The 23221-nt window shown below is 42.5% G+C and overlaps 1 protein-coding gene across 1 annotated transcript in view; it reads right to left on the minus strand.

The window, feature by feature from the left end:
- arap2 (ArfGAP with RhoGAP domain, ankyrin repeat and PH domain 2) overlaps positions 1-23221 on the minus strand; it is a 230983-nt gene that overhangs the window by 77474 nt on the left and 130288 nt on the right. The window contains exon 15 of the mRNA XM_036958269.2: positions 20047-20172. Coding sequence (XP_036814164.2) covers positions 20047-20172 — 126 coding nt within the window. The remainder of the gene's footprint in view (positions 1-20046; positions 20173-23221) is intronic.

Here is a 23221-nt window from a genome sequence, read left to right on the forward strand (position 1 = left end):
TCAAACAGGCAAAGCGTCAATACAGGGCTAAGATTGAATCGTACTACACAGGCTCTGACGCTCGTCTTATGTGGCAGGGCTTGCAAACTATTACAGACTACAAAGGGAAGCACGGCCGCGAGCTGCCCAGTGACACAAGCCTACCAGACGAGCTAAATCACTTCTATGCTCGCTTCGAGGCGAGCAACACTGAGGCATGAGTAAGACCTTTAAACAGGTCAACATTCACAAGGCTGCGGGGCCAGATGGATTACCAGGACGTGTGCTCCGGGCATGTGCTAACCAACTGCCAGGTGTCTTCACTGACATTTTCAACATGTCCCTGATTGAGTCTGTAATACCAACATGTTTCCCAGTAGACCACCTGTGCCCAAGAACACTAAGGCAACCTGCCTAAATGACTACAGACCCATGGCACTCACGTCCGTAGCCATGGAGTGCTTTGAAAGGCTGGTAATGGTTCACATTAACACCATTATCCCAGAAACCCAAGAGCCACTCCAATTTGAATACCGCCCAAACAGATCCACAGATGATGCAATCTCTATTGCACTCCACACTGCCCTTTCCCACCTGGACAAAAGGAACACCTATGTGAGAATGCTATTAATTGACTACAGCTCAGCATTCAACACCATAGTGCCCTCAAAGCTCATCACTAAGGATCCTGGGACTAAACACCTCCCTCTGCAACTGGATCCTGGACTTCCTGACGGGACGCCCCCAGGTTGTGAGGGTAGGTAACAACACATCCGCCACGCTGATCCTCAGCACTGGAGCCCCTTAGTGGTGCGTGCTCAGTCCCTCCTGTACGCCCTGCATGGCAAGCAATACCGGAGTGCCAGGTCTAGGACAAAAAAGGCTTCTCAACAGCTTTTACCCCCCAAGCCATAAGACTCCTGAACAGGTAAACAAATGGCTACCCGGACTATTTACATTGCCCCCCCCCCAATCCCTCTTTTACGCTGCTGCTACTCTCTTTTTATTATTTATGCATAGTCACTTTAACTTCATTTACATATCACCTCAATTAGCCTGACTAACCGGTGCCTGTACCTAGCCTCACTACTGTATATAGCCTCCCTACTGTATATAGCCTCCCTACTGTATATAGCCTCCCTACTGTATATAGTCTCCCTACTGTATATAGCCTCTCTACTGTATGTAGCCTCTCTACTGTATATAGCCTCCCTACTGTATATAGCCTCTCTACTGTATGTAGCCTCTCTACTGTATATAGCCTCTCTACTGTATGTAGCCTCTCTACTGTATGTAGCCTCTCTACTGTTTATAGCCTCCCTACTGTATATAGCCTCTCTACTCATATGTAGCCTCTCTACTGTATATAGCCTTGCTACTGTATATAGCCTCTCTACTGTATGTAGCCTCTCTACTGTATATAGCCTCTCTACTGTTTATAGCCTCCCTACTGTATATAGCCTCTCTACTGTATGTAGCCTCTCTACTGTATATAGCCTTGCTACTGTATATAGCCTCTCTACTGTATGTAGCCTCTCTATTGTATATAGCCTCGCTACTGTATATAGCCTCCCTACTGTATATAGCCTCCCTACTGTATATAGCCTCTACTGTATATAGCCTCTCTACTGTTTATAGCCTCCCTACTGTATATAGCCTCACTACTGTATATAGCCTCCCTACTGTATATAGCCTCACTACTGTATATAGCCACTCTACTGTATATAGCCTCTACTGTATATAGCCTCTACTGTATATAGCCTCGCTACTGTATATAGCCTTGCCACTGTATATAGCCTCACTACTGTATATAGCCTCGATACAGTATATAGCCTCACTACTGTATATAGCCTCGCTACTGTATATAGCCTCACTACTGTATATAGCCTCTCTACTGTATATAGCCTCTCTACTGTATATAGCCCCACAACTGTATACTACACCTGGTGTATTTAGCATTTCATTGTAAGGTCTACTACACCTGTTGTATTCATCATTTCACTGTAAGGTCTACAACACCTGTTGTATTCATCATTTCACTGTAAGGTCTACTACACCTGTTGTATTCATCATTTCACTGTAAGGTCTACTACACCTGTTGTATTCAGCATTTCACTGTAAGGTCTACAACACCTGTTGTATTCATCATTTCACTGTAAGGTCGACTACACCTGTTGTATTCAGCATTTCACTGTAAGGTCTACTACACCTGTTGTATTCAGCATTTCACTGTGAGGTCTACTACACCTGTTGTATTCAGCATTTCACTGTAAGGTCTACTACACCTGTTGTATTCAGCATTTCACTGTAAGGTCTACTACACCTGTTGTATTCAGCATTTCACTGTGAGGTCTACTACACCTGTTGTATTCAGCATTTCACTGTAAGGTCTACTACACCTGTTGTATTCAGCATTTCACTGTAAGGTCTACTACACCTGTTGTATTCAGCATTTCACTGTAAGGTCTACTACACCTGTTGTATTCAGCATTTCACTGTGAGGTCTACTAAACCTGTTGTATTCGGCATTTCACTGTAAGGTCTACTACAGCTGTTGTATTCAGCATTTCACTGTAAGGTCTACTACACCTGTTGTATTCAGCATTTCACTGTGAGGTCTACTACACCTGTTGTATTCAGCATTTCGCTGTGAGGTCTACTACACCTGTTGTATTCAGCATTTCACTGTAAGGTCTACTACACCTGTTGTATTCAGCATTTCACTGTAAGGTCTACTACACCTGGTGTACTCAGCATTTCACTGTGAGGTCTACTACACCTGGTGTATTCAGCATTTCACTGTGAGGTCTACTACACCTGTTGTATTCAGCATTTCACTGTGAGGTCTACTACACCTGGTGTTTTCAGCATTTCACTGTGAGGTCTACTACACCTGGTGTACTCAGCATTTCACTGTGAGGTCTACTACACCTGGTGTACTCAGCATTTCACTGTAAGGTCTACTACACCTGTTGTATTCAGCATTTCACTGTAAGGTCTACTACACCTGTTGTATTCAGCATTTCACTGTGAGTTCTACTACACTTGGTGTATTCAGCATTTCACTTTGAGGTCTACTACACCTGGTTCATTCAGCATTTCACTGTGAGGTCTACTACACCTGTTGTACTCAGCATTTCACTGTGAGGTCTACTACACCTGGTGTATTCAGCATTTCACTGTGAGGTCTACTACACCTGTTGTACTCAGCACACGTGACAAATACACTTTGATTTGATATGAAACACTTTCCTGCTCGACTTTTACACTACAAATGTTCATTCCAATAATAAATTATTGTCTGAGTGAGAGACATTGTGGACACCGTTCCACTAATAACTTACCAAAGTGTTGTCATGTTTCCAGAGATGACATTTCAGAAAATTCTAGGTATGTGTCCCCATTCTCCATTCTTGTTTCTCACCACTACCATAACACTCTGAAGTGAAATCTCACTTATAGTCACCCCCCCCCCTTCTCCCATGCACGTAGTTGCCGTGGTGACAGCTGGTATTTAAAGTCATTACCAATTCTATCTACCTGCGACAACTGCTTCCGTTGTCTTGACGATATTATCAGACTAAAATGCCATGTCTATCACTTCACCAGATGTTTTTCTTGTTGTTTGGTGATTCCTTCCCTGGTTTTTTTTTGGGGGGGGGATTCAGGCTACGACAGTCTCCTTCTGGACCTGGGGATGGTAGCTCATCTAAACCTCTGCCATGTAAACTGCTTTATAGGAGGGTTTACATAAAGAGAGAAATCATAGTTGAATGACAATGCAGAGTCTAGTTGCTTTTTGGTCACAAACAGTAAACATTGTTTTGTTGTTCTGCCTGAATCCCGGCAGTTTTGTAAGACGAATGCTGTTTCTGAACCTGGAAACATGGATGCAGAGATGAATGAATTCATATACATAAGGCCTTTAATCATTAGGTATTAGACTGGGCATGTGAACAGTCACATGACATGAAATTGTATGCTAATATCGGTTAGATTACTAATGACACTCCCGGGTGCGTGTAGGTTGTGAAACATTTATTATTAATTTAAATGAGTGAAATATTGGCACTTTTTAAAGAGTTTCATTCTCCTGTATCACGAACCCGTGCGACCTCTACCTCGAACACCGTGTGACCTCTACCGCTGACAGTCAACAGAATTCCATTCTCCTCAATGAGGAAATAAAACCCATCCAGTCTCCATCCCATGGAAACGTGCATTGGGAAAAACCTAGCGGGAATCTAGAACTGTAATGAGGAACGCTCCGGACAGACCTGACAGATGAATGAGAAGACATCAGGGAGGGAAGGTTTTTCCAGGGAATCATCCCATTACTGGCCTACTGGGAAAATTACTAGTTTATGGCCGTCAAATAGAGGAGAGGAGGAGAGATGAGGAGAAGTTGAGAATGGGTAGGAGAGAGGGAGAAGAGAAAGAGCGAGAGAGAGAGAGAGAGGTTAAGAAAGGGAGAGGAGAGTATGGGATAAGACAGAGGGAGAAGGGAAGAGAAAGGGGGTGGAAAAGAGAGACTGAATGCGAGAAAGAGAGGGACAGAGAGAGACAGAGGTGGAGAGGGAGAAGGGATGAGAGAGGAGGGTGGAAAAGAGAGACCGAATGCTAGAAAGAGAGGGACAGAGAGAGACAGACAGATGGGGAGAAGGGAAGAGAGAGGGGGTGGAAAAGAGAGACCGAATGCTAGAAAGAGAGGGACAGAGAGAGACAGACAGAGAGGGGGAGAGGGAGAAGGGAAGAGAGAGGAGGGTGGAAAAGAGAGACCGAATGCTAGAAAGAGAGGGACAGAGAGAGACAGACAGAGAGGGGGAGAGGGAGAAGGGAAGAGAGAGGAGGGTGGAAAAGAGAGACTGAATGCTAGAAAGAGAGGGACAGAGAGAGACAGACAGAAAGAGGGAGAAGGGAAGAGAGAGGAGGGTGGAAAAGAGAGACTGAATGCTAGAAAGAGAGGGACAGAGAGAGACAGACAGAGCGAGGGAGAAGGGAAGAGAGAGGAGGGTGGAAAAGAGAGACTGGATGCTAGAAAGAGAGGGACAGAGAGAGACAGAGAGAGAGGGAGAAGGAAAGAGAGAGAGGAATGGGGGGGCGAGGCTTTGCTTTGACGCACGCAGGGGGAAATCTACCGGGGGGCTGAACTGCAGCTGAGCGAGGGACGGAAAGAAACAGAGAGGGAAAAAATAGGCAGAATTTGCCCTTTTCGTATAGGGCTTTCTGACAGGAACTGACATCACCCAAACCCACTGCCACCCTCACCACCGTCGACATTCACCAAAGTGAATATCTGTGTGCTTGTCTCTCTCTCTGTTTCCACCAGCAGGCTCCACATTGACAGTTAGCGGGTGGTGCGGCACTACTCTAGCCCCTGCACAGTGCTAGCATGGTAGAGGGAACAATACCAAGCTGATTTACAATCAGGCAGCTGCGTCCCGTCTCCAGCTGTTCTCCTCCACATGCACACACACACACACACGATGAGCCCCGCAGCATTGTCGAGCGCCATGGGGGGTCACTACCAACCTCCAGAGAGAGTGTAGCTAGGGAAAACTAGGGCGGCGACCAGAAGAAAACCGCCTCCGCCCGACGCCTACAAATTAGCTAACGTTCCAAACGAGTTATTTTGCTCGCCACATTACCGGTTGCCAGACAAATGAGGGAAGGGAAGGGACCACATATCCGCAATTTAGAGTCTCTGGTTTCTTCTTTTGTCAAACGTTCTGAAAGTGTTCACCATCGGGATATTGATTGATCAAGTCATCAGAGGACCAATTAAGTGATCAATTAGACAATACCTGAACAGAGGGACTAGGAAGAGTTTTGAAGAGAGGAAAAAAACCTACATAAATTCATAAACTCCTATTAATTAGCACCTTGGTAAAAAAATTAAAAAAATAAATAAAAAGAAGAACAGAAAAAGGAGGTCAATTTGATCACTCTTTTCCTGCACGGCAGGAAATGGAAACGTGTGGTGCATGAGGTTTAAAAAGGTTTCTAAAGTTCGTCATTTCCCTTTTTAAAAAATGTCCATTAAATATAACCCACATAATAATTCACGTCCTCTTGCTGCAGGATTATCTTCCTACTGTAGCACACTGGCTCAAATTAAGACCCTACATCTGTATGTAGGTTTGAAAATGTGTGCATTTCGTCATGTTAAAACACAACATTTAGTCTACCACAAGATGCACAACCAACGTATAATCAACGTATAAACAACGTTACAAAACCCCCCACCGTTCTCCGCACTCAAACAGCATACTTCACACTTCTCCAATGAGTCATCATCTTTCCTCCTCTCCTCCCATCCTCCCTCTCTCTATATCCTCCCTCTATCCCGTCTCTCTATCCCCTCTCTCTGTATCCTCCCTCTATCCCGTCTCTCTATCCCGTCTCTCTATCCCCTCTCTGTTTCCTCCCTCTATCCCGTCTCTCTATCCCCTCTCTCTGTATCCTCCCTCTATCCCGTCTCTCTATCCCCTCTCTCTGTATCCTCCCTCTATCCCGTCTCTCTATCCCCTCTCTCTGTATCCTTCCTCTATCCCCTCTCTCTATCCCCTCTCTCTGTATCATCCCTCTATCCCGTCTCTCTATCCCCTCTCTCTGTATCCTCCCTCTATCCCGTCTCTCTATCCCCTCTCTCTGTATCCTCCCTCTATCCCGTCTCTCTATCCCCTCTCTCTGTATCCTCCCTCTATCCCGTCTCTCTATCCCCTCTCTATCGTATCCTCCCTCTATCCCGTCTCTCTATCCCCTCTCTCTGTATCCTCCCTCTATCCCGTCTCTCTATCCCGTCTCTCTATCCCCTCTCTCTGTATCCTCCCTCTATCCCGTCTCTCTATCCCCTCTCTCTGTATCCTCCCTCTATCCCGTCTCTCTATCCCCTCTCTCTGTATCCTTCCTCTATCCCCTCTCTCTATCCCCTCTCTCTGTATCATCCCTCTATCCCGTCTCTCTATCCCCTCTCTCTGTATCCTCCCTCTATCCCGTCTCTCTATCCCCTCTCTCTGTATCCTCCCTCTATCCCGTCTCTCTGTATCCTCCCTCTATCCCGTCTCTCTTTCCTCCATCAAACTAAAATATATTGCGATGAAGACATCTGCTAGACAGCATGTCAGTTGGGCTGGAAATGGAAATAGCTATATCGTAAGGGTCTGAACGGATCTGTCTGTGTTGGTAGAGAACGTGCTGGGATCCCTCTTCATTGCATTACCAGAGGAGAGGAGACAGAGAAGATGACATTATCCACCCACAGTTATGGTCAGATCAACAGGCCTAGGATACATCCGGAATGGCACCCTAAACACTATATAGTGCACTACATTTGACCAGGGTCCATACCACTACATAGGGACTAGGGAACCATTTTGGATGCAGACCTAGATGATTTTAGCCATGGAACAATGTGATGAAGGGATTAGGGAAATGGACTATGACCCTCACAGATTTTTGAGTAGGTAAACTGATTTTAAAATATTATTTGGGATATAAATAAATGTAAGAAATAAATGTAAGTAATGAAATTACTAATTAAAAAGAAAATTAGATGATTTGGTTTTAAAGTAGACTAAACTTCAATAGTCTAAACTGAACAATGGCTTCAACCTTCATAATATCTAAGAACAAAGACATCGTTTCTCTATGGAAATCTGAGCCCAGAATGTTTTGAAAGTCCCTTTGAATGGAAAATATATTTAAAAATGGAGGCAAAAAGATAAAATGTCTGGATCTCTCAAGTCAGGTATAAAATAGACATTTCTATTTCACAGAGACATTTAAAAATATATACAGTACCAGTCAAAAGTTTGGACACAACTACTCATTCAAAGGTTTTTATTTTTTTACTTTTCTTGTTTTATTATTTTCTACATTGTAGAAAACTATGAAATAACACATATGGAATCATGAAGTAACCAAACAAGTGTTAAACAAATTAAAATATATTTGAGATTCTTCAAAGAGGCCACCCTTTTGCTTGATGACAGCTTTGCACACTCTTGGCATTCTCTCAACCAGCTTCACTTGGAATGTGTTGAATAGCACACTGTAATACTTATATAACTAATATAAGGACAGGACATGAGATGGGAGTTGAAATTAACGTGGGTATTGTTTAATGCGTTTCACAGGAAGAACATTCCAAGCATTTCAACGTAGGTAAGCAAGGGGGGTAACAGGTGTCCTAAAGGGACAAAACTAGAATATCAATACACAACAGAATGCTTTTCCAACAGTCTTGAATAAGTTCCCACATATACTAAACACTGCTGCTTGTCCTTCACTCTGCGGTCCAACTCATCCAAAACAGTCTCAATTGGGTTGAGGTCGGGTGATTGTGGAGGCCATGTCATCTGATGCAGCACTCCATCACTCTCCTTCTTGGTCAAATAGCCTTTACACAGCCTGGAGGTGTGTTTTGGGTCATTGTTCTGTTGAAAAACAAATGATAGTCCCACTAAGCCCAAACCAGATGGGATGGTGTATCGCTGCAGAATGCAGTGGTAGCCATGATGGTTAAGTGTGCATTGAATTCTAAATAAATTACAGACAGTGTCACCAGCAAAGCACCCCCACACCATCACACCTCCACACTTCATGTTGGGAACCAAACATGCGGAGATCATCAGTTCACCTACTCTGTGTTTCACAATGACATGGCGGTTAGAACCAAAAATCTCAAATTTGGACTCATCAGACGAAAGGACAGATTTCCACCGGTCTAATGTCCATTGCTCATCTTTCTTGGCCCAAGCAAGTCTCTTCTTCTTATTGGTGTTCTTTAGTAGTGGTTTCTTTGCAGCAATTCAACCATGAAGGCCTGATTCATGCAGTCTCTGCTGAACAGCTGATGTTGAGATGTGTCTGTTACTTGAACTCTGTGAAGCATTTATTTGGGCTGCAATCTGAAGTGCAGTTACCTCTAATGAACTTATCCTCTGCAGCAGAGGGAACTCTGGGTCTTCCTTTCCTGTGGCGGTCCTCATGAGAGCCAGTTTCATCATAGCGCTTGATGGTTTTTGCGACTGCACTTGAAGAAACTTTAAAAGTTCTTGAAATGTTCCGGATTGTCTGACCTTTAGGTCTTAAAGCAATGATGGACTGTTGTTTCTCTTTGCTTATTGGAGCTGTTCTTGCCATAATACGGACTTGGTATTTTACCAAACATGGCAATCTTCTGTATACCACCGCAACACAACTGATTGGCCCAAATTAATTAAGGAGGAAAGAAATTCCACAAATTTTTAGAAGGCACACCTGTTAATTGAAATACATTCCAGGTGACTACCTCATGAAGCTGGTTGAGAGAATGCTAAGAGTGTTCAAAGCTGTCATCAAGGCAAATGGTGGCTAATTTGAAGAAACTAAAATCTAAAATAGATTATATATTTTTTTTAACACTGTTTGGTTACTTCATAGTGTTATTTCATAGTTTTAATATATTCACCATTATTCTACAATGTAGAAAATAGTACAAATAAAGAAAAACCCTTGAATAACTATTTGTCCAAACTTTTGACTGGTACTGCATATTTTTAAGATACAAAAAATTGACATAGTGACACAAGGAATAAATATTGAATAACAAATACAAATAACATGGCTATATACAGGGAGTAGAAAATAACATGGCTATATAAATGAAGTAGAAAATAACATGGCTATACACAGGAAGTAGAAAATAACATGGCTATATACAGGAAGTAGAAAATAACATGGCTATATACATGGAGTAGAAAATAACATGGCTATTTAAATGAAGTAGAAAATAACATGGCTATACACAGGAAGTAGAAAAAAACATGGCTATATATAGGAAGTAGAAAATAACATGGCTATATAAATGAAGTAGAAAATAACATGGCTATACACAGGAAGTAGAAAATAACATGGCTATATAAATGAAGTAGAAAATAACATGGCTATACACAGGAAGTAGAAAATAACATGGCTATATAAATGAAGTAGAAAATAACATGGCTATACACAGGAAGTAGAAAATAACATGGCTATATATAGGAAGTAGAAAATAACATGGCTATTTAAATGAAGTAGAAAATAACATGGCTATACACAGGAAGTAGAAAATAACATGGCTATATAAATGAAGTAGAAAATAACATGGCTATACACAGGAAGTAGAAAATAACATCGCTATATACAGGTGGTATAAAATAACATGGCTATACACAGGAAGTAAAAAATAACATGGCTATATACAGGAAGTAGAAAATAACATGGCTATACACAGGAAGTAGAAAATAACATGGCTATATACAGGGAGTAGAAAATAACATGGCTATGTAGAGGGAGTACCAGTTCCGAGTCGATGTGAAGGGGTACAAGGTAATTGAGGTATGGGTAAAGTAACTAGGCAACAAGATAGATAGTAGACAGTAGCAGCAGCATATGTGGTGAGTGTGAAAGTGTGTTTGTGTGTGTGGCATCAGAATGCATGTGTGTGTGTGTCAGTGTTGGATGTCAGTGTTAGTATGTGTGAGTCTGTGGGTAGGGTCCGGTGTGTACGTGCATAGAGTCAGTGGAAAACAGGGTCAATGCATGTATTCCCGGTAGCCATTTCATTAGCTAGTGTTGTTTAAAAGTCTCATGGTGTGGGGGTAGAAGCTGTTCAGGGTCCTGTTGGTTCCAGACTTGGTACGTTGGTATTGCTTGCCATGCCATAGCAGAGAAAACAGCTGGACTCTTTGACAAATATTTTGGCCTTCCTTGACACTGCCTAGTATAAAGGTCCTGGATGGCAGAGAGCTCGGCACCAGCGACGTACTGGGTGGTACGCACTACCCTCTGTAGCGCCTTGCGGTCGGTGCCAAGCAGAGCTCACTGAGGCAGACACACTGTGGCAGACAGTAGAGAGAAGAGCTCTCTGATACATTGTGGCAGACAGTAGAGAGAAGAGCTCTATGATACACTGTGGCAGCCAGCAGAGAGAATAGCTCTCTGATACATTGTGGCAGACAGTAGAGAGAAGAGCTCTCTGATACACTGTGGCAGACAGTAGAGAGAAGAGCTCTCTGATACACTGTGGCAGACAGTAGAGAGAAGAGCTCTCTGATACACTGTGGCAGACAGCAGAGAGAAGAGCTCTCTGATACATTGTGGCAGACAGTAGAGAGAAGAGCTCTCTGATACACTGTGGCAGACAGTAGAGAGAAGATCTCTCTGATACACTGTGGCAGACAGCAGAGAGAAGAGCTCTCTGATACACTGTGGCAGACAGTAGAGAGAAGAGTGCTCTGATACACTGTGGCAGACAGTAGAGAGAAGAGCTCTCTGATACATTGTGGCAGACAGTAGAGAGAAGAGCTCTCTGATACACTGTGGCAGACAGTAGAGAGAAGAGCTCTCTGATACACTGTGGCAGACAGCAGAGTAGAAAGAAGCACTCAAGAGGAAAAGACAAACTAATCAGAAATTAGAGGTGTCATTTACATTCTGCCACTCACGCTTTCAGGCAGTTACTTCCTCTCTTCTTCCCTCCCTTCGTCCTCCCTCCCTCCTTCCTTCCTTCCCAGCCTCGCTCCCTCCTCCCACCTTGACTACCTGACTGGGAGTAGAGGAGGCGTACTCATTCACACAGCTACTCACAGTAATACTGTAACGCTCCAGGGGACTGGGTTTCCTGTTTACCCCTACACTGAACCAATCACAACAAGGATGAAGGTTGTTATGTGTTGTGTTAACAATTACATTTAACACTAAGTAGTTACCTGTCAACACCTTGCCTTGAACACAAACAACCAACCATTCACCTCAGTAGTTACCTGTAAACACCTTGCATTGAACACAAACAACCGACCATTCACCTCAGTAGTTACCTGTAAACACCTTGCCTTGAACACAAACAACCAACCATTCACCTCAGTAGTTACCTGTAAACACCTTGCCTTGAACACAAACAACCGACCATTCACCTCAGTAGTTACCTGTAAACACCTTGCCTTGAACACAAACAACCAACCATTCACCTCAGTAGTTACCTGTAAACACCTTGCATTGAACACAAACAACCGACCATTCACCTCAGTAGTTACCTGTAAACACCTTGCCTTGAACACAAACAACCAACCATTCACCTCAGTAGTTACCTGTAAACACCTTGCCTTGAACACAAACAACCAACCATTCACCTCAGTAGTTACCTGTAAACACCTTGCCTTGAACACAAACAACCGACCATTCACCTCAGTAGTTACCTGTAAACACCTTGCCTTGAACACAAACAACCGACCATTCACCTCAGTAGTTACCTGTAAACACCTTGCCTTGAACACAAACAACCGACCATTCACCATCAAATGAAGAAGGGATTCATGGCATATTGTGTCTCAATATCTTCTATTTTCTGTAGTGTGACTACTGCCACTGGAACATTGGACTATAAAACATTGCATTTCCATCAACAAAGACCAGCTCCAAGTATGTCTCTGGTAAAACCCAAACACATTTCCCCCAAATGTATTTCCGACCCCCGTCTACTCAATATAGCTCACATCAACGAGAGGGAGGTAAAGAGGCTGCCTATTGGAGTTGATGTCTCTGGGAGAGGAGAAGAAACCTGAAGGTTCTCTACTTAATGTCGTTAACCAACACTACTCACTGTGCATTTATTAAAACACCATCGCTGCCTTACGCATTATTAAGAGCTGTGGTGTATCTATAAACCATCAAGCCATGGGTGAGTGAGTGAGTGAGTGAGTGGGTGAGTGAGTGAGGGGTGGGTGAGTGAGTGAGTGAGTGAGTGAGTGAGTGAGTGAGTGAGTGAGTGAGTGGGGGGGGTGAGTGAGTGAGTGAGTGAGTGAGTGAATGAGTGGGGGGGTGAGTGTGTGAGTGAGTGAGTGAGGGGTGGGTGAGTGAGGGGTGGGTGAGTGAGTGAGTGAGTGAGTGAGTGAGTGAGTGAGTGAGTGAGTGAGTGAGTGAGTGGGGGGGGGGGGTGAGTGAGTGAGTGAGTGAGTGGGGGGGGGTGAGTGAGTGAGTGAGTGAGTGGGGGGGGTGAGTGTGTGAGTGAGTGAGGGGTGGGTGAGTGAGTGAGTGAGTGAGTGAGTGAGTGAGTGAGTGAGTGAGTGGGGGGGTGAGTGAGTGAGTGAGTGAGTGAGTGAGTGAGTGAGTGAGTGAGTGAGTGGGTGAGTGAGTGAGTGGGTGAGTGAGTGGGTGAGTGAGTGAGTGAGTATCTATTAGACCATTAAACCATTAATTTGAGAAGCTCTAAAAACATCCAGGAGTACACTACACTAAAACATATATTCTCTCCCTCCCTCCTTTCACTCAGGCAGCACTTCCTCTTCCTGTTTTCGGAAGATGAAAGGCATAGTTTAAGCCAGCCCCTTTTCAATAGCCACTTGCTACAGTCACGCCATTAAATGGATAGTTCCGGATTTTGATAATGAAGCCCTTCATCTACTTCCCCAGATTCAGATGAACTTCTGTGTACCATTTTGATGTCTCTGTGCGCAGTTTGAAAGAAGCTGCTAACTAGCGCTAGCATTAGCTTTAGTTTTGAGAATGGTGTTTTCCCACTAATGGAACATTCACGTGTGTTATTGATTCGCTTATAATGTGAAGAAATAGACTCATAGTTTATCAACATTTTAAGCAAAGTGTTCTGATCTGTTGCGTCAGCATCATTACTTAATTATTTATTTCTTGTAATGCTAAGTGGTTGTATTAATTTGGGATCTATCACATCCCACAACTGTCCCAGACTATTGTCAAGACCTTGCCCTGTTGGTGAGGTTTATGACCCCATAAATACCTTTCCCCATTTTCTCTCTCTACTCTACAGAATGGACTCTTGGAAAGCCCTTTGTTAACATAGAGTATTGTAACATCAAAAGGTTGGGGACAGAACAATATTTCTGTAATCCAACCAGTTGAAAGTGTCCATTGGTACTTAAAGAATATGATGTCAGATCAGTTGTTTTCTGGGACATTATTACTGATGATAGGACGACTGTATCTTGGAAAGTCGACGCATTCAGATTCACATGGAATTGTTGTGCAATTTAAATGTTTAAATATGAAACTATTTGTGAAAAGAATAAACATAATTTTAGCTTTTAAATGAGAGAATTGTAGTCATAAGTGAACGATGTCTACTCAGTGGCCCCGCCCAAGTGAACAGACATTGGTTGAGAACCATGAAACACACAAGCTCTCCCCCACTACAATGTCCCTTTGACGAAAGTCTACCTGGAGTTCCCGACGACGTGAGGACTGGTGTCCATACGATTAACTTCTTCGAGATAGGGGGCGCTCTTTTAATTCTTGGATAAAAAAACGTTCCCGTTTTAAACAATATATTTTGTCATGAAAAGATGCTCGACTATGCATATAATTGACAGCTTTGGAAAGCACTCTGACGTTTCCAAAACTGCAAAGATATTATCTGTGAGTGCCACAGAACTGATGCTACAGGCGAAACCAAGATGAAATTTCAAACAGGAAATGCCCCAGATTTTGAAGGCGCTGTGTTCCAATGTCTCCTTATATGGCTGTGAATGCGCCAGGAATGAGCTTACACTTTCTGTCGTTACCCCAAGGTGTCTGCAGCATTGTGACGTATTTTGTAGGCATATCATTGGAAGATTGACCATTTTACACTACATCTACCAGGTGCTCGCTTGGTGTCCTCCGTCGCAATTATTGCATAATCTCCAGCTGCGTGTATTTTTCCATTTGCTTCCGAGGAGAAACCCAACTGCCACGAATGATTTATCATCGAATAGATATGTGAAAAACACCTTGAGGATTGATTCTAAACAACGTTTGCCATGTTTCTGTCGATATTATGGAGTTAATTTGGAAAAAAGTTTGGCGTTGTAATGACTGAATTTTCGTTTTTTTTTCTTAGCCAAACGTGATGAACAAAACGGAGCGATTTCTCCTACACAAATAATATTTTTGGAAAAACTGAACATTTGCTATCTAACTGAGAGTCTCCTCATTGAAAACATCCAAAGTTCTTCAAAGGTAAATTATTTTATTTGAATGCTTTTCTTGTTTTTGTGAAAATGTTGCCTGCTGAATGCTAGGCTTAATGCTATGCTAGCTATCTATACTCTTACACAAATGCTTGTGTAGCTATGGTTGAAAAGCATATTTTGAAAATCTGAGATGACAGTGTTGTTAACAAAAGGCTAAGCTTGTGAGTGAATATATTTCTTTCATTTCATATGCGATTTTCATGAATAGTTAACGTTGCGTTATGGTAATGAGCTTGAGGCTATGATTATGCTCCCGGATAAGGGATTGCTCGACGCAAGAAGTTAAAAGGGCTAATTTTGACGTTAAGGTGACGATCACCACGCTGGAAGGAGGAATGTCGATTACATCAGCCAGAATACAGCACGAGCTGAGTATGGTAACTTGGTATAAACTTTGAACTTTTATTCACTAAAGAAGGGATATCTAGACGTCGAGTTATCAGCAGCAGCTGTAAAGGACGTACAATCTCTTCAGAAAGACAGGGTACTACAACGTATCCGTTCTACCACACGACAACAGACTACAACCTATCTGCATTTTCCTTTTCCGAATGGGCGGTTATTTAGAATGCATACGATTCCGTATTTACGACAGCATAGCTTCATAAGGTCTGATAGAGACCCAATCCTTTTTTTCCTCAGTTTTCCTACTCTTTCATTCAAACCCAACCCCTTATCTTTGTGTAACCAGCCGTCATATCGGTTTTGTCCACTAGGGACGTTTTCTTTTACGACATAATTAGTCATCAATGTATGATCCATCCTGTGTATATGTAATCATGTGTGAATATTTAGGAAATAGTAAATAAATTATTAAATTAAATGTTCTATTGCTGATTCAACTTGTTAGCCAGGGTTCGTGAAGATAACCAAGAATTTTACAATGTTCAGATGAGACTGAATAAAGTGACGATTAATAATTGACTGCTATTGATTTAAAAGACCACCAGATTTTTAAGAGTTTATTCAGAAGACAAAAGCTCTATAAACATTATTCTGAGGTGCCCCGACTTCCTAGTTAATTACATTTACATGATTAGTTTAATCAGGTAATATTAATTACAGAGAATTGATTTGATAAAATAGCATGTCATATATAATTTAATCCATAGTAGAGACACAACACTATGTGTGGAATATGTATTTCTCACACAGAATAGAAAAGGTAAACTTTTGTACTATGGGTGATAGTAGATTGACATAGGCTAGTGCTTTTGCTGTTTGTTAGGCATAATCATCTTGTTGGCTTACGAAAAGTAAAACTGGACTGTTCTTCCAATATCTTTAATATGAGCCCCGGAATTGGATAAGGATGCGCACAGTTGCGTTCCCGATGTGTCTGTCTTCACTTGTAGCCTGTGAGAAAGACCAGATCACATGACGGAGAGCCATGCTTCGGAGCACCCAGCTGGGAGAAGTTAATTATTATTCAGTCACAATGGCGACTGACCGCAAAAGGAATGGAATCCCGCCCACCGGGAACTTCGAGACATAATCAAATGCTCTTCAAATTGTGAACGAGAGACTGAAAAAGTGTGTAAAGCTGGCTCTGAAAAACAAGGAGCCCTCATGCCTTTCATGCAACTTTTTTCAAATCATCATTAGAGTCGCATCATGCAGCCTTAGAATGTATAAAACATCTAAACATATCAGCCCAACGTTTGTATCACAACAAAATTGACAGAAATAACTCTAAATTAAGCATATCGGAATACCGATTATTTATTAAGCACTCACAGAATAACCGCGTGTGTGCGTGCACTCCCTCAAATCATTTGGAGAAAAAAATCCTTTCTATTTTATTCAGCTATGTTCAATTGTATTCTTCAAACTATAAAACAATATAAAATAATGCCAAGGAATTCTAAGCAAATCTCGTCTGCTAAATAATATAGTTAAGCCCACAGCCATATGGCATAGCCAGATCAGGACATAACATAAGGACAACTCAGAGGATGCCATTCTGTTCTTCTGAAATAGACTACATGTTCTTCATATCATGTTTCTTTAGACCTGTCTAAAATAAATAATGGATTCATTGTGATGGTTATATTACATGGACATGAAACACACATACTTTTTAAAAATGTAGATGTTCCAAAGGTCTGCATCAGTGGCGAGAAAGGCTATGCATGGAAGCTAGGAGATGCTAAATGTGTTTATGTTAATTAACAGTCAATTACTTTGAGTTTGACAGTTATTTATGTGACAATCACCGTCCCAAAAAAATGTAATGATCGCCACAGCCCCTGTATTCTTCTGCACAAAGAAACAGAGAGCTGTATAAGGCTACCTACAAAGTTTATATTGTAACAAAAGTCCAAAAGTGAATTTCTAATAAGGTGGCTCTCTACACAAAGCTGTTAGCTAATACAGCTTCCAACCCCACTGAAACCCATCAGCATAAAGCAGAACAGAGTATGAAGCTCACTGTTTTACCACCATTAGTACGATGTTGTGTGAATCTCACTCAGAGGGCGATAGAAATGTGGAAGCTTCCTTGACCACTCGCTCTTACAATTCTCCCCAACGGTGAATCTATATGACGTTCATCAAATCAAAGACCTTCCACCGGTGCAAATCTACATACAACTGTTCACTCTCCTCTCTCTATTGATATAGGAGAGGCTGGTGGAGGAGGGGGAGGGAGAGAGAGAAAGAGGGGGATACAGTGCCTTCGGAAAGTATTCAGAACCCCTTCAGAACCCTTTCAGAACTCTTTCAGAACCCTTTCAGAACCCTTTCAGAACCCCTTCAGAACCCTTTCAGAACCCTTTCAGAACCCCTTCAGAACCCTTTCGGGAACCCTTTCGGAAACCTTTCAGAACTCTTTCAGAACTCTTTCAGAACCCTTTCGGAACCCTTTCGGAACCCTTTCAGAACTCTTTCAGAACTCTTTCAGAACCCTTTCGGAACTCTTTCGGAACCCTTTCAGAACCCTTTCCCTTTTTCCGCATTTTGTTCCTTTACAGCATTATTCTAAAATGGATATAATTTATTGTTTTGGTCATCAATCTACCCACAATACACTACAATGACAAAGCGATCTATTGCAACAGACCCTTTGCTATGAGACTTGAAATTGAGCTCAAACATCTCTGGAGATACCTGCAAATAGCTGAGCAGTGACGCTCCACATCCAACCTGAAAGAGCTTCAGAGGATCTGCAGAGAAGAAATGGGAGAAACTCCCCAAATATACACTATCGTTCCAAAGTTTGGGGTCCTTGTTGTTGAAAGAAAATCACATTTTTTGTCCATTCAAATAACATCAAATTGATCAGAAATACAGTGTAGACATTGTTAATGTTGTAAAGGACTATTGTAGCTGGAAACGGCAGATTTTTTTATGGAATATCTGCATAGGCGTGCAGAGGCCCATTACTCCTGTGAAGGCAGAAGTACACAGCGTTGTAAGAGATCTTCAGTTTCTCGGCAATTTCTCGTATGGAATAGCCTTCATTTCTCAGAACAAGAATAGACTGACGAGTTTGAGAAGAAATGTATTTGTTTCTGAGCCTGTAATCGAACCCACAAATGCTGATTCTCCAGATCCTCAACTAGTCTAAATAAGGCCAGTTTTATTGCTTCTTTAAATCAGGACAACAGTTTTCAGCTGTGCTAACATAATTGCAAAAGGTCTTTCTAATGATCAATTAGCCTTTTAAAATGATAAACTTGGATTAGCTAACACAATGTGCCATTGGAACATAGGAGTGATAGTTGCTGATAATGGGCCTCTGTACTCCTATGTAGATATTCCATACAAAATCAGCCGTTTCCAGCTACCAGCTATCATTTACAACATTAACAAACTACACTGTATTTATGATCCATTTTATGTTATTTTAATGGAACAAGGTCATTTTTAAGTGACCCCAAACATTTGAACGGTATTGTAGGTGTGCCAAGCTTGTACCGTTATACCGAAGAAGACTCGAGGCTGTAATCGCTGCCAAAGGTGCTTCAACAAAGTAAGTACTGAGTAAAATGGTCTGACTACCTATGTAAATGTAATATTTCCGTTTTTAATACATTTGCAAAAATATCTAAAAAGCAGTTTTTGCTTTGTCATTATGGAGTATTGTGTGTATATGAAATACACTTTAGAATTCAGGCTGTAACGTAACAAAATGTGGAAAAAGTCAAGGGGTCTGAATACTTTCCAAAGCACTGTCTACACCCCCCCCCCCCCCTCTCGGGAGGAAGATGATCCAACCAGCAGCAGATAGAGCGCCATGCCCCCCCCACCCCCCCACCCCCTCTTCCCCTTATTTTCCATCCCAGGAGGGACATCCAAACCTGGCTCCGTCTTCTTGATTACCCAGGGGCCACAGCTCCAGATGTTGGATAGGAGGCATGGGGAAGGATGGGGATGACGGCTAACAGGCTCAGGAGGTACAGCAGAGTTTCGAAAAAAGCCTGATTAAAAGTTTTAAACGACCTCGGATGAGAAGCAGGGGAACAGAGGGATCGGCTGGGAGTTTTAGGTCGTTTTGTAGACAGTTATATATGGCGCCATCTACTGGATAGACGTTGTATTGTGTTTGTTCCTCAGTAGCTGTGTTGGTAGAGCATGGCACTTGTAATGCCAGGAAAGTGATTTCAATTCCCAGGACAGCCCGTACGCTAATGAAAGTGTGCACACATGACTAAGTAGCTTTGGATAAGAAGTGTCTGTTGAAGGGCATATATGCAGGGTTTTGATACCTGAAGGTTTCTCAACCATGCTGCCTTGTCACAACAATGACATTGTTATTAAAAGGCTTTGGGGAGAAAGATGGGTACAACCTTCTAGGACCTCTCTCTCTCCAACTGATTATTTAAGGACCCAACAAAGATTACATTCCATGGACTGGATAATGATTGAACCGATAGACAATTTGATTCATAGATCATATTGATTCTCAGTTTGACAAACTGATTGACTGACCGACTTGACATCATATGATGGATTAAGATGGTTTCACTGACTACACATTTGATTAACTGCCAGCTGGAGTTACTGACTGATTGATTGACTAGCTGACTGGAGGTCAGTGTCGCGTAGGTCCACTCACCGTCTCTGCCTCTCCTGTCCAGGGTGGCCTTGGCCGGACCGGCGGAGCAGTAGAGGAAGCCGTCCATGAAGGATGGAGCATCAGACGGAGAACTGGTCTCTGAGGATGACTCCAGCTTGGGGAAATCTACACAGAGACACAGAGAGAGACAGTGAGCCTATACAGTGGGGAGAACAAGTATTTGACACACTGCCGATTTTTCAGGTTTTCCTACTTACAAAGCATGTAGAGGTCTGTAATTTTGTATCATAGGTACACTTCAACTGTGAGAGACGGAATCTAAAACAAAAATCCAGAAAATCACATTGTATGATTTTTAAGTAATTTATTTGCATTTTATTGCGTGACATAAGTATTTGATACATCAGAAAAGCAGAACTTAATATTTGGTACAGAAACATTTGTTTGCAATTACAGAGATCATACGTTTCCTGTAGTTCTTGACCAGGTTTGCACACACTGCAGCAGGGATTTTGGCCCACTCCTCCATACAGACCTTCTCCAGATCCTTCAGGTTTCGGGGCTGTCGCTGGGCAATACGAACTTTCAGCTCCCTCCAAAGATTTTCTATTGGGTTCAGGTCTGGAGACTGGCTAGGCCACTCCAGGACCTTGAGATGCTTCTTACGGAGCCACTCCTTAGTTGCCCTGGCTGTGTGTTTCGAGTCGTTGTCATGCTGGAAGACCCATCCACGACCTATCTTCAATGCTCTTACTAAGGGAAGGAATTTGTTGGCCAAGAACTCGCGATACATGGCCCCATCCATCCTCCCCTTAATATGGTGCAGTCATCCTGTCCCCTTTGCAGAAAAGCATCCCCTAAGAATGATGTTTCCACCTCCATGCTTCACGGTTGGGATGGTGTTCTTGGGGTTGTACTCATCCTTCTTCTTCCTCCAAACACGGCGAGTGGAGTTTAGACCAAAAAACTATATTTTTGTCTCATCAGACCACATTACCTTCTCCCATTCCTCCTCTGGATCATCCAGATGGTCATTGGCAAACTTCAGACGGGCCTGGACATGCGCTGGCTTGAGCAGGAGGACCTTGCGTGCGCTGTAGGATTTTAATCCATGACGGCGTAGTGTGTTACTAATGGTTTTCTTTGAGACTGTGGTCCCAGCTCTCTTCAGGTCATTGACCAGGTCCTGCCGTGTAGTTCGGGGCTGATCCCTTACCTTCCTCATGATCATTGATGCCCCACGAGGTGAGATCTTACATGGAGCCCCAGACCGAGGATGATTGACCGTCATCTTGACCTTCTTCCATTTTCTAATAATTGCGCCAACAGTTGTTGCCTTCTCACCAAGCTGCTTGCCTATCGTCCTGTAGCCCATCCCAGCCTTGTGCAGGTCTACAATTTTATCCCTGATGTCCTTACACAGCTCTCTGGTCTTGGCCATTGTGGAGAGGTTGGAGTGTGTTTGATTGAGTGTGTGGACAGGTGTATTTTATACGGGTAACAAGTACAAACAGGTGCAGTTAATACAGGTAATGAGTGGAGAACAGGAGGGCTTCTTAAAGAAAAACTAACAGGTCTGTGAGAGCCGGAATTCTTACTGGTTGGTAGGTGATCAAATACTTAAGTCATGCAATAAAATGCAAATGAATTACTTAAAAATCATACAACGTGATTTTCTGGATTTTTGTTTTAGATTCCGTCTCTCACAGTTGAAGTGTATCTATGATAAAAAATTACAGACCTCTACATGCTTTGTAAGTAGGAAAACCTGCAAAATCGGCAATGTATCAAATACTTGTTCTCCCCACTGTACGTGCAACAGAACAGAACTTCAACATAGACGTACAGAGAGACAGTCTGTGTATGTTGGCCTTCACACAGACAATCATCAGGGATATGAGAGAGAGAGAGACTAAGTAACTGTTCCATCCCAATAAACCAGCAGTAACTGTTCCATCCCACTAAACCAGCAGTAACTGTTCCATCCCACTAAACCAGCAGTAACTGTTCCATCCCACTAAACCAGCAGTAACTGGTCCATCCCTCTAAACCAGCAGTAACTGTTCCATCCCACTGTTCCATCCCACTAAACCAGCAGTAACTGTTCCATCCCACTAAACCAGCAGTAACTGTTCCATCCCACTAAACCAGCAGTAGTGCAGTAAGGGGGTTTAGAGAATGAAAGAAAGACTACTGGTAAAGATGATCAAATAATTTGCCTATCGTTGATTCATTGGATTAAATGTAACTTTATTTCAATGCTTCTGCTTATTTTTGTATGTTTTTTTGGCGGCTTGCTGTTCCTGTAAAGCACCTTGGGATGTTTTTGAGTCCCTCCTCAGGAGCTTATTGATAACACTAATCCCAGCTGTGCCTCTTTACTCAAATATCTACTGTTTTATTTATTTATTTATTTATTGACGCACTCATTCATCTATTTATTGCTGTTGCTCAGGCGTTTAATCCCAAGGTTATTCGCACAAGGTGTTTCGAAAGTTTTGAGGCAGAGTGAAAAACTCTGGAGTCTCTTGATAAATGAAAGAAATTCTCAGTGCTGCCTCTTCCTCCAGCACGACACACATAAAAAATAAAAAATAAACGTATTCTCTCTCGTTTCCTTCTCTCTCCTTTCATTTTCTCACTCTCTTTTACTCTCTCTGTCTCTCACTCCCTCTTGCTTCTTTTAAGAGCTCCCCACGTTCAACCTTATCGTTTTCAAATTCAATTAGCTCCAATGCTTGGGTAATTTTTTTTTGCAGGAGCCCTAGTTATACCTCAAGAGATTTTATCACCTACCCGAGCACGCTCATCAAACAAGGTAAAATTACTTCAATTGAAATCCTTTTAATTGATGGACCTAACCTCCCCTCCTCCCTCCATCCCCCTCTCATGCCCTTTCCAGCTTCACATCTCTCTAAAATGAAAGGACCCTGCAACTGCTATGCGAGTCAAAGCCGATGTGGAGATTCCCGAAATTGTGATTATTTGTGATCTTGTTAAGATCCTGATTCTCCATTGGCTACTCACTGATGTGAATCTCACACAGGCATTTTAGAATTGGAGCTTCCAATTATGTTCAAAGTCGACTCAGAGGGGACCAATACCCATCGACCTTTGGCAGGTAAACAACAGGACTACAAAACAAGTCAAGTCGTTAGCTACTGTAACATATTCTGTGTTTACAGAATCTGAAAGCATCAGTTTCAATAGGTGT

The sequence above is a fragment of the Oncorhynchus mykiss genome, chromosome 21 (assembly GCF_057628025.1).
Source record: "Oncorhynchus mykiss isolate SJ-2025 chromosome 21, ASM5762802v1, whole genome shotgun sequence".
NCBI classification, from domain to species: Eukaryota; Metazoa; Chordata; class Actinopteri; order Salmoniformes; family Salmonidae; genus Oncorhynchus; species Oncorhynchus mykiss.